The 17,929-nt window shown below is 40.5% G+C and overlaps 1 protein-coding gene across 1 annotated transcript; it reads right to left on the bottom strand.

Annotated features, from left to right (window-relative positions):
- Nucleotides 1–629: 629 nt before the first annotated feature.
- Nucleotides 630–17,705, bottom strand: TMF1 (TATA element modulatory factor 1). Its single transcript, XM_041462189.1, has 17 exons — nucleotides 17,414–17,705; nucleotides 14,222–15,462; nucleotides 13,255–13,358; nucleotides 12,254–12,380; nucleotides 11,250–11,355; nucleotides 10,468–10,610; nucleotides 9,646–9,812; nucleotides 9,338–9,494; nucleotides 8,793–8,885; nucleotides 8,022–8,178; nucleotides 7,133–7,325; nucleotides 6,806–6,875; nucleotides 6,630–6,722; nucleotides 5,555–5,665; nucleotides 4,870–5,016; nucleotides 4,440–4,565; nucleotides 630–3,607 (listed from the first exon to the last, which is right to left on the bottom strand). The coding sequence occupies exons 1-17, from the start codon at nucleotides 17,553–17,555 to the stop codon at nucleotides 3,464–3,466; spliced, it is 3,321 nt and encodes a 1,106-aa protein (XP_041318123.1). The 5' UTR covers nucleotides 17,556–17,705; the 3' UTR covers nucleotides 630–3,463.
- Between the last annotated feature and the right edge of the window lie 224 nt (nucleotides 17,706–17,929).

Below are 17,929 nucleotides of genomic sequence, written 5' to 3'. Positions count from 1 at the left end.
AGGCTCCGGCACCCCATTGTTCCAGGCGTCCCCCCGAGCCCAGGCCGGCAGCAGCGGGGCCGGGGCCGCCGCGCTCACCAACACCGCCAGGCGCACGGGCAGGGCTCGGCCATGCCCTCCCTGCCCTCCCTGGCACACGGCAGCGCTCCTGCCTGTGCCGGCACCCCGCACCCTCCTTCGGTCTGACCCAATTCCCGCAGTGACGAGCGCCGCGGGAGGCACAGGCGCCAACAATCAAGAGCTTGGAATCCTCCCGCACAGCCCGGACCTCTTCTCCCCTCGTTCCCAGGTGGGAAACGAGCAACAAACAGCCCTAGCCAGGAAATCTGCGAGAGAACGCAGAGGTGCTGACCCCGCAGGGACACCGCTTACCTGAATAAAGGAAACGAGTCTGAATTTCACATTATCCTCAACCCCATCGCTGCGGTGCATTTAGAAATATAGCAGCTCCTCGTACATAAATACCCACGGTACTGCAAGACTTGAACTGGCATCTGTACCTGTATTCCAACTGTATCTGGTATCTTCTACCTTAAGTAATGTTTTCCTTTCACAGCACTAGGTTCACACCCACCTATCCACCCTCCCCAGAATTATTTTTAAGTATTTTATCAAAGAGAACCAGAGAACACTGTTAGCGGAAAATTTTATTTTACGCTGACCCGTGCTTTTTACAGTTTATACATATTTTACAACTCGAAACCAAGGGGTTCAATTTCACTGTGATAACCATTTCACCTCTTATAAAGGATCATTATAGCCCTTAGTAAAACATAAGCACATAAATTACAACATGTAGCAGGAAAAAAAAATAGAACCCTTCTTTCATGTGAATTTGACAAGAGATTTTGAACATGGGCTCTCGAGTTCCTAAAGGAAGTGAGTACCAGAGTATTCCTCATCCAAACCTGCCTACATCCAGAGGCCTTTCCATCAGCAATTCAGCTCCCTCTGAACACTACACTGAGTAACCTTTAAATAACATTTCTTCATACTTGAATATGCAGTGAAAATGAGAGATAAATTAGTTGCTTTCAGAAGGAATGTTCTAAAACAGTAACTTTTGTCTAAAGTGAGTACTAGAATTCTAGCCTAATTCATTTTGCACGTTACTCTTCTAGGCAATCTCAGTAAGAGCAATGAATTGTGTTCAAGCAAACGAAGTTTCTTCAAAACAAGCATACAACTAGATCAAAGATGAGCAAACCAGGATATTTTAAAGCCTATGTTACCTTCCAACAGCCACTTTGTTTTCTAAGGCTTTGATGATTAAGACACAGAAGGCCATCTGATTTTCAGGTGGTATTAAAGGCTGCACTACAAGGGACTATAGAATCCAAATATAATCAATAGAAATATTTACATCTACTTTAGTAAAATTTAAAAATCTAGTACCTTTTGCATTTTTACATCTAAAACAGTTAATGCTGACTGCATGTTAAAATTTCCCTTTTACCTAAGCTCTCGTAAACGAGATAGCCCAAGACATACTCAGAACTGTCAGTCCTTCAGGAGTATAAAATAATTTATTTTTCTTTGCTGCATTTATCTGCCAAGATCATAAAAAAAAGTGAAAACCAGGAAGTTATTGATTTGCTGTAGTAGATAAAACCTGAACAGAATTTCTAATCTTTGACCATCACAAAGAGTTGTTTTCTTAAGAAAAGGCTCAACTAACCCTTGTACATCATAATTCTAAATCAGTAAAATTCCAGCAAGTGTTTTAATATGCACTGATTTTTGCTTAGGTTTGACTGGTCTGGGGTTTTCCAGAAACTTAGAGCAACAAACCATGCTTTAATATGAAGGTAAAGTATTAAATTCCGAGGTTTTTAGAAGAAAAATCGTACCACCATGGTTTCTAAAACTGAAATGAAGACAAGAGGGTAATTCCCTCCCACCTCCCAATGAAAAAAAAAAAAAAAAAAAAGGAAGGGAAAAAATTATTTTTATTAAAGCACTTAGAAGTTTCTATGACAGATGGGGAGTTACAACAAATTTAAGTGTTCTGGCTCTATGGCTTTAATGAAATCCTCACAGAGCAACTGCCTGAATGTCAAATCAGACTAGGATTTTCCATGAACATTCCCTTGCTTGTGTAACTTCAGTGAGGAATAAATCCTGTTCTCCCAGTGAGGAATAAATCCTTAACACCCATAGTAAAATCATATTACCAAGAGGCATTTGTCCAGAAGCAACTCCTCATCCTTCACATCCTTTGTGTGTCAGGCCACCAAATACCCAAGCAGGAAAAGAGTTCCCAAATTACAACGTGCACTGGTCTGGGAAAAAAAAAACCTCTCCCAACAGAGGCACTGGTGTGATAAGCAAAGAATTTCAACTGCCCAGTATTTCACATGAGTAGGTTCTGAGATGCAGCAAAATATTTGTTCTCTGGAATGCAGAGAGGAAGACCATAGCTCCTTCTCAGCATTCCCAAGGGACCCATTCAAACATTTCCTCTGACATTACCAAAAATGCAGCTCAACTCCAAGTCACATGAGTGCTGTTTGACCAATACCTTGCTTAAGGAATGGCATGAGAAATACTCTGCAGCCACTGGAGACTTGCTCTATTATTAAGACACAGTTCAGTTTTACAAGTCTAACCCTTGCTAATTATATAAAAGGAACCATGAGATCTGCAGCCATTTATTTTTAAAAAATCAGTTTCCTGCATTCTTCTGATCTGTTCTAGCTACTTAAAAATCAGCTACTAAATCTAGAACAGATATTTAACAGCTCAGATTTCTGGTGTTAAAAGTTGAACACATTTATCATTACAAGCAGAGCTGCTGTCTCCAGACTGCTCATGAGAACACAAGCAATATACAAGATGAAGCTGTAATTTGAAGTCTCATCTGAGTCTCACACTCTGCTTTAGAGGACTTAGTGTTAAGTAGTCAGACTAATCTGATTTGTCTAAGAATAATCACCCTGATGTGTTCAGATGTTGTAAGCACAAATCTAAGATTTTCCTGTCATAAAAATATCCACCAGGTATGCTTCAGACAGCAAGTCCCTGCTGCTTAGTTATTAAAAATTACCTGATGAGATTTTAGAAAAACTCGTATGAACACTTGAGACAGACTTCTAATGTGATTTTCATAGGTTTGCAAAGATTATGAATCAAGGGCTGCTTTTAGTACTACTCATGCCTTCCAGTTCTGTCTCACAAGGTAACAACCATAATTTCTGCTGTTTAGGTAAAATGGCCGACCATTTAGCAAAAACTTAAATAAAGGGATGACTGAAGAAATAAAATTAAATATTGCACAAATAATTTAACTGCAGACAGAACAGGACACTTAAAGCATTGATTCTTCTGTCAACATATGAACTCTATAATATAGTCACATTTTCTATAATACAGGGGTTTTTTACAAGACATTTAAATTCAGCATTTACATAAACAGTTATCTTTACAGACTGTCACCATACAATGCTAACAGTTCCACAAGGAATTAATTTTGTCTTTGTTTTAAAAGTTCATCTATCTGAGTCTTGTACATGTTTTTCACATCTTCCAGATCCAGTCGGAGCTCCTCAGCCTCCTCTGCCTTCTCCCCATACATCTGGAGAATGGTGTTGTACCTCTGATCCAAATCCTGCAAGGACACACGCTGTTATCTCACTGGTTCTGGTTCTCAGCCTCAAACAAGCTGCTGCTGGACAGTGTTTGACACTGCCAAGGGAAATAAGGGCAGCACTACCTCATCAAAGTGTAACCACAGTGAAGCATTCAGTAAACTCTTCAAAAGTACTTTGTGCTTTGAGTACAGCTAGACTTATAGTCTAGATATTAAAGGAAGATATTCCAAACATCATAAAGAGAATTAGTGCTGGCTTCATAGGACATAGTGAAGCACCTTGAAGTTCAGTTGCTATAAGCATTAAAAACAGTTAGAAAACTGCACTGTTTTACTACAGGAATGACCAATTTGGGAAATGTTTCATGAGAAAATGTAACATTCTGTATTCAAAAATTATTCCAAAACTCTTCAAATATTTCAATTTAGATTCTTAAACATTTGGATTCAATTATTTGTCCTATTTCCTGTATATCTACTGCACATACATATTCAACTTCTGCATCAACCTCAAACCCATGCTATTAATTAAAACCCTCCCTCTACTAAAAAATCCAGTTCCAGACAAGTTCCTAAATAATAGAAGCAAAAATGGTCTCTCCCTGACTTAGCACACAGTCTTATGCACAGCACATGTTTCCAGCAACTGTGTTTTGAAGTGACTCCCTAACCATGGAGTGCGCATTTTTAGGTTCTACTATATATATTTTAAAAACCCACCAAAAACCAGGCTCTTCAGTCACTTATGCTTTGAAACAGATTTGAATATATTCCTAAACTGACAGGACTGCTCCTAAAGTAATACAATTATCTACATTTTACTATGGATTTACACCAGAAATGCACTTACCTTTAACTGTGTGCGTAATTTGGTTATTTCCTTCACTTTTTCTTCAAGTTCATCATTTTGATTTGTTAATTTAACCAGCTCTTCTGCCATTATTGATCGAGTTTTCTCCAGGTTTCCAATTTCCAGCTAGGGTAAACACACATAACAAGGAGGAGAAGGAAAGAATTCACTGTATTTATAAAACACCATATCAAAATACACAGTAATTAAGGCTTATTCTTAACCAGACTGTGAAACAGCACAACTCAGATCCTCTCTCACTTTCTTTTCAAATCTCAGTGTCCTGGATATTTTACTTTTCAGACAGATATATTTTCTGGATAGGTCCTTGCCAAAACAAAAAGGAACCAACAAATTCTTCTTGTGCTCATCCCTACACAGCTGTGCTGGTTCACAGAATTCTTGCAACACACACCAAGCTTTCTGATACCTGTAGATGTGAAATCTCCCCTTCTCTTAGTTTTAGCTGTGACTGAAGGTTTTCAATTATACTTGAACCTGATCCCATCCTTATTGCATCATAGAGATTGCTCCCACTGGTAGCTATTGGTCCAAAGGAGTGATCATGAGGATCATCCTACAAATAGAACGTTAGAGAAGCTGAAAATTAGACAAAAACATGGCCATTTTGGAATCTTCCCTCTCCTAAATATGACATAACTTAAGATGTAAAATACAGTGTGCTAGGCAAGCATTTCAATGCTTAAAGCTTGTTTTCAAAACACAAGCTTGAGGTGAATAGGTACAATTTGGGATAGCTCCTTATTGGCAAGTTCTCCTGACACTTCCACAGGTGCCATGGAACACTGGCAGCATGAACTGGACTGACAGGGGAGGAGCAGCAGTAGGAGACAGCAGAGTACAGCACTCAGTCATGCTGTCTAGAGAGCAGGGGTGTGCCCTAAACCAGGAGTGCAAATAAAAATAAATCAATTGTATGTTTTACAGTCCCAGACATCTTGTAAGCAGATTTTAGATGTTTCTGCACAGGATGTTACCTCGTCTAAGGCCAATACACTCTTGAAGAGTCATTTTCTATGTTACTAGAAGCCCTTGAGGAGGAAAGTAAGTGGTCTCTCAAGAAGAAAAAAGCCATTTTAGGTGATCTATCCTACCTGTGAGAGGAAAGAGGTCTGAAGACCTGCCATGTCCACCCCACTTATGGAACTGGAGCGGGACATTGAGGGTGTACTTGATACAGTTTCAACTGTGAATGACTTTCGGTCCTTAAAAACAAACAAAGGCATCCAATATCACCAGTTAGAGAAAGAAAAAACATTCACAACATGCTAAAAGAGATTCTATAAATAGCCTCCCTTTTTCCACCAACAACTATAGAATACTATGTGATAGATTTTCTACTTGCCCCATACCTAAAACATATGAAAGTTCAACAACAAAGAATTTCTGGGCTGTAACACAGCCTATCTTCAAGATATTGGACCTTTCAGGAAATTAATACAGAAGCTGAAAATTACACTGAAAAAATGTTCTCTTTCAAGCAGCCAAGAGAGACTCAGAGGCAGTTTTGTACATCCAAATGTATCACAGAAAGAATATCTCACACCCAGAAGAACATCTCTTAGAATGAATGTTAAGGCCTTTTTGTTCTTTTTAAATAAAGTGTATGGATTAAATTCCAGGCTTTTTCACGTGCTAATAATTTATTGATATCTCTTCAAAACAGACTGGCCCCTTTTTCCAGATCATCTACAAGCATGCTAACCTCTGAAGGGGAAAGCACTTAGATTTTAGGACTGGAGACAGTAAGAAACAAACAACAGAAATAGTTTTACTGAATACTAACTGTTAATTAGTGGTAATGAATTTAATGACTATTGAGGATTCCTCTGTGACTTGTGACTTCATCTGGAAAGCATGTGGAACATTACACACTGAAACAAAACAAGAATTCAGTGGAAGCAATGCTGTTAGTCTAAGCAAAGGAAACAAGTAGCTTCAGAAGAAAAAGGATCCAAGATCGCTCAGAGAACACAGAGGATTAAGACAACAATCCATATTTTACCTCTTTCAGGTCAAATAGACTATGACTCAAAATTTATTTCAGTGAGTCCAACACTTCACCTATTTCACTGGAAAGATATTGCCAGGTACTAAAAGTTTCAGGTATAGTTGTCTACTAAAATAAAGACAATATCAGTAAGACTTATAAATATTAGGTTTTTGCACCTTCTCCTTTGCTGCTTCTTGGACAAGAACAGCCTTCTTTCTCTCCTGTTCAACCTTCATCTTCTCCATTTCCAACTGAGTAGCCAGCAGTGCCTGCAAAGAGAAATACAAACTGTTAATCTCCAGTTAGCTCAGATTTCAAGCATAACAGAGATTAAAGCTAAATTAGGCAATACCTTTTCTTTCTTTGCATCTTCCAGGGTTTTTGCATACTCATCTTTGAGCCCTTCTAGTTCAACCTCATACCTACACAGAGGAAAGAAAGAGGTGAAGTTAATAAATAGGTATTCTCCATTCTATTCCCTGTAGATTCAGAGGCTTTTAAAACAAACCCAGCTGCAAAGCTACAAATTGTTATGAATGTAACACTTTTTAATCTTTACAATGAAACAAAGTATCTTCAACAACATTTTTTTGTAACATTCTGCCAACACATTGCACAGTCATATCAACTCAATTTCACTACATTATAAAGAAATGCTGTTAACCAAAAATGAACTCACCTGCTGTTCTCATTTTCCATTTTCTTCAATTTGTTTCTCTCCACTTCCAGCTGAGCCTGAAGACGGGTATTTTCTTGCCTTAAAAGACTATTTTGAGATTCAGAAGAAGACATCTGAATTTTATTAGCAAGAAGTTCCTCTGTAGCAGCCCTTTCTCTCTCAGCAGCTGCTGCTAGAAGAGTTTGAGACTCACCTAATAGTAAGAAAAAAACATGGAATTTAACCTTTTTTGATCAAATATCTAGAATATGAGCCATTTACTTATATATCAAAATTGAATTTCAGATTTTTTTTATATGCAACTAATCTTTCTTAAAAAATACATCTTGTTTTCTTTTGTAAGGAAATTAAATATTTTCCACACACAGAGGATCAAAGCAATGCAGAATGAACAGATTTCAGGCTCTTTCAAAAAGCAATATACAACTACAGATTGCTTCCAGAAAGGAAGTATTTTTTTGGGGTCCACCTTTGGGCTTTTAATGCATTTTTCATTTAAAACAATACATTACCACTGTATCAAACAATATATGTATCATCACCTATGCAGTCAGGTAAGTGATTCCAAACTTTACAATGGGAATCTCAGCATCAGGCTCCACACTGGAATACCTTCAGTGTCTCAATGCCCTTAGAAGCTGTAAGGACATGTACACCTTACAATCTTATGTTACAGAGTGTTTTACACAGAACCAGTGGATTACCTGTCCAAGAACCTTGGCATGACTCCCCCACACCATTTCCTTACAGGAAAGCATTTGGTGCTCCTCTCTCCTGATCCACCATCTACACTTTGGGCAAGTGTTAATTAAGCCCTTTACATTTACCTTCACACATCTCACATCTTCACCCAGAGCCTCACAGCTCAGCAGAAGCTCAAGCACCTTACCCAGCCTGTCAGAAAGGTTCTTCTCCAGTTTCTCCCAGGCAGAGGTCTGTGCTCCCAGCGTGGCCTGCAGGTTCTCTATCTGCCGCAGCAGGGGCCGTGTAGCAGAGGTCACACTTTGGCTCAGCTCTTGGTTCCTGCTCTCTGCTTCTTGGAGTCTCTGAAATCACAAATTAAATATAATTTAAATCATATGACGGATTGAAAGAGTCATACAGAGTTCATCTAAATAAATAGCAGCTGCTTTACATTCTAAGATTACTACTTTACAATCTAACATTCATGTGGCTCAAACTCAAAGTAAAGTGTGAAAGAGAGAAGTTAAACATTTTCAGATAAATAACAGAGCAAGAGCCCAGAAATTCCAGGGCTCTGGACATCGTTTGAAACATTTTGGCAACAACCTATATTCTGGCCCTTAAGAACAATAAAAATATTCTTAATAAGCAGATAAAGAGTCATTCAGAAGTGCATTTGCCAGCAACTTTACACAACTATCACAGAATTAATGCCTGTATTTTGTCTTGTATTTAAAAAGGACAGCATTCTCTTTAAGAGGCATCATAAAAAACTAAGACTTTTTTCCACTATGTAATTTAAAAAAACATTTCCATTAATATTTTTATTGCTCCTCTGTAAAGGACAACCACTGCAGGTAACAAGGAAAATAAAGCCTCTCTTTCAGGCTGCTCATGTCATGGTAGCAATTTATTTTTGGGTTTTCAGAAGTCCTCCTTGCTGGTGCAAGTGGGCATCATCTGTTTGTTACAGTACCTGCTGTAGTTCACCAATTTCCTGCCGTAAATAATCTTCTTTTCTTGCTGCCTGCTGCTCTGCACGTTGCAGTGCCAGCCTCAGGTCTGCCACCTAAATAAACAAGAAATTGTTACTAAACTCTTGCCAAAAGTTCTGTCATCACCTATTCCTTGCCACAGTCCCACACCATTTTCAAACAGTGTTAGCAGGATATGTTTGTTTACAAGTAAAGGCTTCATTTTTGCACGCACACAAGTAGTTACACTGATTTATTTATCGCTAAAAATTCTAAGAGGTAAGAGTACCACAAACTTAACATAGAGCCTATCAAAGTAATTTCATCTAGATAAGTAAAATTATAAGTACTTTTAAATAAAATTAGTATTTTAAAGGTTAGCACAACACCCCTCAACATGGAACAAGTTCCACAGGGAAGAAATCCTCTGGGTATTTGCTAAGCACACAAAAACGAGTTCCACCTGGTCCATTACATCAGGTGCACACAGCAGCTCAGTGCAGTCACTTGTTGAATTAATGAGTTTATCACTGCATTTCAGACCCACCTGAATTGCCAAAGCTTCTTGCTGCTGCCGAGCCTCCTCCTGGGCCTTTTCCAATGCTAACCCAAGCTCTTCCTTCGCCTTCATCTCCCGACTCAGGGCTGCTTCCTGAGCCTCGCTGTCCTTTGTAGCATTCGCTTTATGAAGGTCTGCAAGTTCCCTGGGGAGAAAGAACCAAACAAAGAAATAAACAAACACTAGTACATTTAAATGCCAACAGCAACTTGGAAAGTAACTTTGTTACATTTAAATATTTCACAAGCATTGCACAAGGAAGAGCCACAATCTGAAGGTGTGATTGCTTTGCTTACTTGTATGCACTGTCGAGTGCTGCCTGCACACTCCTGTTCCTTTCTTCAAGTTCCTGCACTTCTGCCTGAAGTTTAGTGAGGTCCTTTTCTTGTCTCTCCACAACACTGTTCAGTTGTTTAATGCTATCTCGATGCTGCTTCTCAAGATCCTCCTTGCCATCAAGCACCTGTCAGTGAAGACAAGAAACATGAAACAAACCCCAGGACGTGGGGCTGACAGCACTGCCTGAGGACAGGGACAACAGTGGCAACCAATTTGGGACAAAGTGGCTAAAGCCATCTAACACTCGGCAGAAAGAGAAAGGTTTTGCTTCCCTGCCTTGCCCAGAGGAGGGAGCTGCTCTTCAGCACAGCTTCACACAACTCCACATCCTGGGTCTGAAATTTGTAAGGTCTTGACTCAATCACTGTCTAAATTTTGGTGGTACAGATTTTCCAGCTCACATGCAAACAAGCAGTGGAGAAGATCCCTCACTGCAGTTTTACAAGGAATATACACATAAATCACAACTCAGTGCTCCAATAATGTGAAATGGTGAGAGCCTGGCACAGGTTGCCCAGAGAAACTGGGACTACCCCACCCCTGGCAGTGCCCAAGGCCAGGCTGGATGGGGCTTGGAGCAGCTTGGGATAGTGAAAGGTGTATGGAAGGGGATGGAACTGGATGGGCTTTAGGGTTCCTTCCAACCCAAACCATTCTGGGATTCTATGAAATAGAGACATCTACAGAAAATAAAAAAATAAGTCAATTTACCAAGAGCCCTCCCAAAAGGCAATTTAGCAGCTAACATAAAACCTTAAAAAATTCAACAAATATCTCACCTGTTTTAAATGCTGCAACTCCTCTTCCAATTCCTTAATCTTTTTGTTCTGTTTTGTGTTAATATTTTCTCTCTCTTTCTCTTTGGCTCTTAATTTCTTAATAATGTTGGAATTCTGCAGCTGCTGCTTGGAAAGCTTTTCTCCTGTGAAGAAATTGAGCATGAAGCCAGTGCATATTGGTGATATTCTATGGATTCCCTCTCTTCACACCTGCCTTGCTCTTTAGTCCCATGAAAATATTACTCGAGTAAATATGGAAATACTTATTCTTACAGTTCTTCATGCAAGTTCTTTAGTTTAAATCTATCTTATCCTGAGATACCCTTGCTACACACTGAGCTACAGTGAGATAGGATAGGATGTAAAAGGCTTTGAAAATAAAGCAAGTGAGCTCATCATGTTAGGAAAAAAATCTTCTCATTTAGTATCTATATTTTACTTCCAAAATGAAGAAGTATTAAAAGAGACACTGTAGAAATGCCATGAACAATGCCTTCATTAGATTGCTCCTGAATGGAAGACAGAATGCTGTTCTGCACATGCTGGTTTTATCTCTCAGCACATTTTACTGCATCTTGCAGGAATCACCTCTCCAGCCACCTGTACCTGCCTGACCCTTCCTGTTGCTCTTTGCTACTCACTAAATGCTTAAAACATTCAGAAACATCCAACATGCTTCAAATTTAGCACTTTTTAGTCATACAAAGAAGGCTTGTGTGCAAGGCCAGTACATTTCAAACTATTCTACACAATTTTACTGCAACAAAAAAGTTAATTCTCACCTTCCTCCATTAATCCTTTGATTTGCTCTTCTTTTTCTTTCAATAATTCAGCAGTTTCATTGGTATTAAGTCTAGTAGCCAATTCCTCTTTAACAGTCTTTACTTCCTAAATAATAGGATAAAATACTTAGGACTGTTTATTAAAATACATGGAGGGAAAAACATAGAGTGAGTTACACTGATCACCTTTTTCTTCTGCCTTCCTCTCCTAAGACTTTGCTGGGAAAACAATTTAGGTTGGAAGGGAACTCTGGAGATTATCTGATCAAAACAGATTGCTCAGAGCCTTATTGCATCAAGTTTTAAAAACCTCTAAGGATTGAAACTCTCTAAATCCTCTGTACAATTTTTCCTAACTTCCCCATCCATTTAATTTTCTTGAAACTTTTGCAATAGAGAAAAACCAACCTGTCCCATTCACAAGTAGCTACTGAATAATTTTTCTAATTCAACTCACTGCTGTGTCAACAGAGTGACAAACAGCTGAAAAATATTTGTTTTTCAGTCAGATTTGAGTTTCCTTTCTGCATTAAGCTAGAGAAATGAAATGCTGTGACACCAGGTCAAGAACATTTAAACCCCATAAACTTTGCTGCTGTAGATTTCTTTGCTCATTCCAAATCAATCTGTCATCAGCCCTTAATTTTCCTCCCAGTTAATCCTCTAAAGAAGCCATTCCCATTCTTCACCCCTTCCTCACATCCCCAGGCCATTCTCACTCACCAATGCAAATATATATTTGGTACAAGGTAAATGAGAGCACACATTAAATCTCTTTTTTTCCCAATTAAATGAGTTCCCCAAGCTGGCTTACAGCATGGATGCAAGAACACAGATGTGAGCACCAAGCAGCCTGGATGGTTGGAAACAGCTCATGCTGGTTACTAACAGCCTCAAGCTTTTCCCTGGGTTAATGTTAATTGTTTTTCCTCAAGAAATTCAATTGTGTCATAGCCTAATAAATATTAATTTCACAAAAAAATTTCATGAAAAATTAATTTCACCTTTTTAGCTGCATCTCTCTCTTTGCAGGCTAGTTGGAGCTTCTTCTCAGCATCTGCAATTCGCTGAGCAAACTCCTCTTTAAGAGATGAAAGGCTGCTGCTCTCTTCTTTCATTCTAAACATTTCACTGCATATAAAATCAACATTTCAGAACAGTTGCACGGGTATGTGACACTCCAAATAGTTTGCAACAAGTTGTCTTAAATGCTTTTAAGAAGTATTTTATTTCTATTACACATGATAAGCTAAAGTCAAAAAACCTCACATCTGTATCAGAAGTACTAATCAAAGATCTTTATCAACTCAGTAGTTTACCCATGAAAACAACTAAATGCTTGATTTATCTTAAATGTTTTGCTCCTTGAAAAAGTCCTTTTTAGTTAACCATAATCTGTATCATAGAAAGGGTAAATTATTTCATGTATTTTTTAAGTTAGGATCAATTTAGTCATTAAACAACAGCATCATATATCTGTTATAAATTTTATAACTCAATATTTGATCAATGAGCTGGTAAATACAACTTCCCACTTTTTCCCCTTTTAACTTTAACTAAATTAAATAATAATTTCAGGTTTTTCCCTACAATCAGCCCTTCTTCCATAGTTTCCCTGCCTACATCTTAGTCAACAAATTACTTGGTAAATCAGGTTCCTCCCTCTGTATCAGCAAAGTCAGTCTCTCTTAATAGCTGAATCCAGTCTTATAATAAAGATCTTCATTTTAACTAAGACTGATTCTCAACATTTGTCATTCTTACTGCTTGCTTACTGAAAGATCTTTCCCCAGCACCCTCCAAAGAGATTTTGGCTCCAAGAAATAACATGTCTTTAAAAAAAAATCCCATCACAACACATGCAGTCATTATTGCCACCTTTCACAAACAGTGCACATCCCCTGTAACCTTTGCTCCAGTCACAAAGCTCCTTGTTTGATCTACTGTCTAAGACTTTATTACAGCAAAGTCACAGTTACAGCACTGAGTGTATTTCCATACTTACTCTTTGAGGTTATCATAAGCTTCTTCCAAGCGAGCCCTCTCTTTACTAGTGCTTAGTAACTGTATTTCCCTCTTCTCCAGCTTCTCAGTTAATGAATCAATCATCTGGACAAGGTTTTATAGATAAAGATCAGATCAATGGGACAATTAAAACACAAGAGGGGCAGGTTTTCCCTTCTCCCACCCCCCATTCCCTCACAAGATTATTTAAAACTGAACTGGTCAATGTTTCAGGAATTTGAGGCAGAAGTCAGTGAGGATTATCATGTTTCTGCCACACACCTGAACATAAACACATCTGTTTTCTACAGGTACAGAAATCCTACTAAATCAGCACGTGTGGCTCAAGTAAGTTCCTCAACAAAATGATCGACAGTGAGATTTAATTATACATGAAGTTTTTAACTAGAGCTGATAGTCCATAAAACTATGGCTAACATTAAGCATTAAGACTCCCAATGTTCTTTACAGAATAATTTCTATGGGAAGGTCTCTTCTGGGAAACATTAGCACATTAGCACAAAGCAGCAGAATAGCCTCAGATGAGGGAGGAAAACTTTCACTCAGGGTCAAAAGGTCTGAGCACACATCCTCAAAATAATTTCTTAACAAGAGGTTTTGGAAAGTTGAACACAGACAACAAAAATACAAGAAAATATACAAATGTAAACACCAAAGAACTAAAATAGCACATTTGACTTATTAGGCTTCCTGTTTGCCACCCCTGGTGACAATTTACAATAACAACAACCAGGTGGGTCAGGTGAAACCCACAACTATCTGAGCAGAAGTTTTACCAGCAGTGTTCCACTGCAGGATAACAGGGACAGTTTTATACAGGGTCAGATAGCTCAGAATCTATTAATTCATTCAAATAAGCTGATGTAAGAGATACAGGACAATGTAAGGAAATGTCAGGAACCTCATTTGCAATTAAAAGGTGTGTTTGCAATATATGTTTTATTTACCTTTTTAAGCTCTTGCTTTTCAGTGTCCTCTTCTACCAATTGTTCCCCAGCATCCTGCTGGGGCTCAGCCTCCTCCTTCACAACCTGTCCTTCAACAGTTTGCACAGCAGCAACCAAAACAACATCTGGCTGCTCAGAATTAACAGGGGTTGCACTTCTCCCACTCTCTTCCATCTCAGCTTCCTCAGCATGTAGCACAGAAGCATCATTCAAGTTTTCAGATTTATTTTTCAGGGCGTCAACCGTTTCTGTCTTTGGCACGGAAGGACTGACAGCGACAGACGCTGAAGCAGAAGCCCTGCCTGACAACTCATCATCTGAATTTATTTCACTGACACTCCTGCTATCCAAGGACTGCACACTGAACGAATCAATTCTTTCAAAAGCATCCGAGGAGCCACAGCTCTCAGTCATTTTCTGGAAGTCATCTAAGCGATTATAATCCGCACAGGCAGACGTGGATAAGAGCTGGAACGACGTCTGCATGAGGTGAAGGCTGGACTTGGAATCTGCAGCTTCTTGTCTGGAACTTACTGAGCTCTCACTTATCACACTTTCGTGGTCCAGAACTTCAATATCACTGGTTGTGGAAGTGCCTGAGGAAAAGGTGCTGATGGGAGGTGATGGGGTATTGCTTTGTCTGTCCTCAGTCTTTCTCTCCTTCCCTTCCAAAGCCAGGTCTTTCGTGCCTGCTCCAAGGGGCTGAGAAGTGCCCTCGGGTGCACCTGCTGCTCCATCCCCAACTACACTGGATTTTTCACTAGGAGAATCTTCAGGTTCTTCAAAATTTAGAGCAGACACCTTTTTGTCAGTGACTTCATTTGTGCTTGCTTCATGCTGGGCATCAGATTTAAGCACAGCATTCTCTTCTAATTTCTCCTCGGGAATATCAAGGCTTTTCAAGTCCAGGTCAGCTACGGAGGAATCCTTCACCTCTGCCTCTGCTGTCACTGGCCCTTCCAGCTGACTGGAGTGTTGAGACTCCTTTAAAGTGCTTTTCACCTCCTCTTTGGGTCGCTGTGATTTGGCTGGAGGTTTGGACACCACTGGGTTTTTCTGTATACTCTGAACGTCTGTTGGGGAGAGAAAGGCACTGAAGAAGTTTTCAGATTCATCCACTACCGTCCTCCTCACCGGCTTTGTGATAGCTGTGGGTGATACTGGCTGATTCTGGGGTTCTGTAGTTGAGTTCAAGCCCCAGGAAGATGTGTCCCATCCTCCACTTATGAGAGAATTTGTTCCTAAAAAAAAAGAAAAAAAGGGGGATAGGTAAAAAAAAAAACACTTTGAAAGCTACAAGCAAAAGCAAATGTGGCCTCCTGCTTCCCTACTGAGAAAGAAGTCCAGGCAAAAAACAACATGAAAAGCTGTAGTTAAGAGAATTATACTGATTTAAAAAGGAGGAAAAAATTACAAGGTCTTAAAAGTTATCTGCAAGTAGCATATAAACACTTCACACACCATTACAGAAAACAGAGGGGAGAAGCTTTAAGTATTTGCAGTATTTACACTACAAGAAGGTTTCCTGCCTTGTTTCTGACAATTTCATTTTTCTTCAAACACCAAGCATCAGCATGGAGCTGACAATAAAAATCAGCAGCAGCCCAGCTGAGAATTTCCCTCTTCTGTAGAGAAATACTGAATTGTTCAGTTCTGAAGCTGCCCTAAAACAACATCAACAATTCCAATTATTGTATTTCTTGCAGGCTTTCCAGGATTTGTCAACAGCAAAACCAAGAATTTCAGCATCAAATTTCAGTAGCATCTGAAGTAAGAAAGAGAAATCAAAAAATAATATCCCATTTTATAATCTGGGTAACGTAACTATTTCAGGCTACTTAAAAACAAACTCACTCAATGCAGCAGCATCTATTAAAAATGCTGAGTTACAATATTTAGAGCTGGCTTCTACTTTCAGAACAGTTGATAGCTGTTGGCCTCAAATCTCAAGATAATTTCTCAGGAAATTACTGCTTTCATTGTCCAAAATACTACAAACATGTGATTTATTACTACAAGCATCTGACTTATTTGCTACCTTGTCCATGATTCAACAGCTTCAGAAAAAGCTCTGAGTTAATTGTAACATTCAGAACATATTTTGACATCTCTTAGAAACAAGAAGGTTTTCCCTGAAAACCAGATGCAGGCTGATCTTTGCTGCTCTTCTTATAAATTACAGAACTACCATAAATACTAAGACACAAATAAAATTTTAAGAATTTGGACAAGTCTAAAGCTTTGAGAAATTAAGCATGACAGAGTTTTCTATAAACAATTTCTGCATTGTAAGATGACACCAGACCACTTACATGACTGCCAAGCCCTCAAAGGGACAAAGACCAAAACTGACCTTTGCTGTGCAACCAACCTGGAAAACATTTTCAGTTGCTACAGTTTTCAGAAATCTCACTCTGCTGTGGCTTCACCTGGAAATATCCTCCTCCTCCTCCAGCTAGACATAGTTTTTCTAGATATAGTTGTAGCAATGACACTGATTCCAGATTACTTTGTTTTCTATTATTATTATTATTATTATTATTATTGGGGGGGGAGTTTCTAATTAAGAGGGCTCCTTTTTGCTCTCTCCCTTCCAAACAGCAGCTTAGGTGACCATTCCTTCAGGCTCTCCATCAGCACACGCACAGGGGAGACACTTCCTCATAGCCATGACAACTTTTTCACCAGCACATTCCTTTCCACAGATGTTGGAGGATTATGAACTGGAAGCCACGAAAAGTGGAAATTTCATTTGGTTCATATGGACCAGACTTTCAGCTTCTACTCTGCCCCTCCTGTTGCAGAGTGAATCCATGAAAAGAGCGTGATTTCCCCTTTTATATTACTGAGCAGTTTTTGCCAATTATTAGCCCCTCAGTGTAAGTATAAATAAATAACACCTCGAGAAGCAGGATATGAAGCTCAGTGCCACCTATGCGATAAAAGCAGGACACTGGTGACACCAGCCAGGCTCTGAGCTGAGCCTGCCCGGCTTCGTGCCGGTGTCACCCGGCGCGGGAGGGAGCAGAACATGGATTATTAAACCACAGGGGGCTCTGAATTATAAAAACCGGGGCGGCTTTGTGCGGGGGGGTGGTTAAACCTCCCCAGGGTAAGGGGGAGACAGCGGAGGAGGCGGGCGAAGCGAAGGGCCGCGAGGCTCGGCACGGCGGCCGGGCCGCCCGCCCTTACCGTCACCGTAGTCGGGGATGACGGCGTCGGGCCAGGGGGTCTCCTCGGCCTGGATGTCCAGCACCCGATCGATGGACTTCTGCGCCTGCGACAGCGCCTGCTTGGCGAAGCTGGACAGCTGCGAGGCGTTGAACCAGCTCATCCTCGGCGGCTCCGCAGCGCCCGTTCCCGCAGCTGCCCCCGCTGCCGGCGGGGCCGGGCCGGGCCGGGCCGGGCGCGGCGCTGAGGGAGGGCAGCGCAGCGGAGCGGAGCGGAGCGGAGCGAGGGCCCCGCGCAGGCGCCGCCGGATCCACGTCGCACCCGGGCCCGGCGCAGCCGCGTCCGGCCCCACACGTCCGGGAGGCGGGACCGGGGCACCGCGCCCGCCCTCACAGCGCCTCCGGAGCGGGGAACGCTTCGGCTCAGGGGCTGGAACGGACTTAAACACCGTCCGGTTCCAGTCCCTGTCACGGGCACTGACGCCTTCCGCTCCGAGCCCAAACAGACCCGGCATGGAACGCTCCCAGGGCTGGGGCA

Source organism: Pyrgilauda ruficollis, unplaced genomic scaffold, assembly GCF_017590135.1.
Source record: "Pyrgilauda ruficollis isolate IOZ18807 unplaced genomic scaffold, ASM1759013v1 scaffold10, whole genome shotgun sequence".
Lineage (NCBI taxonomy): Eukaryota > Metazoa > Chordata > Aves > Passeriformes > Passeridae > Pyrgilauda > Pyrgilauda ruficollis.
The sequence above is the reverse complement of the archived record's forward strand: the minus strand, read 5'-3'. Positions and strand labels throughout refer to the sequence as shown.

Bases quoted from the DNA above. Each gene is read 5' to 3' on its own strand.
- TMF1 (XM_041462189.1), bottom strand. From the start codon at position 17,555: ATGAGCTGGTTCAACGCCTCGCAGCTGTCCAGCTTCGCCAAGCAGGCG. The intron at 8,886-9,337 runs GTGGGTCTGAAA...TTGTTTATTTAG, and splicing joins AAGAAGCTTTGGCAATTCAG to GTGGCAGACCTGAGGCTGGC. The intron at 3,608-4,439 runs GTAAGTGCATTT...GTGTCCTTGCAG, and splicing joins AATTACGCACACAGTTAAAG to GATTTGGATCAGAGGTACAA.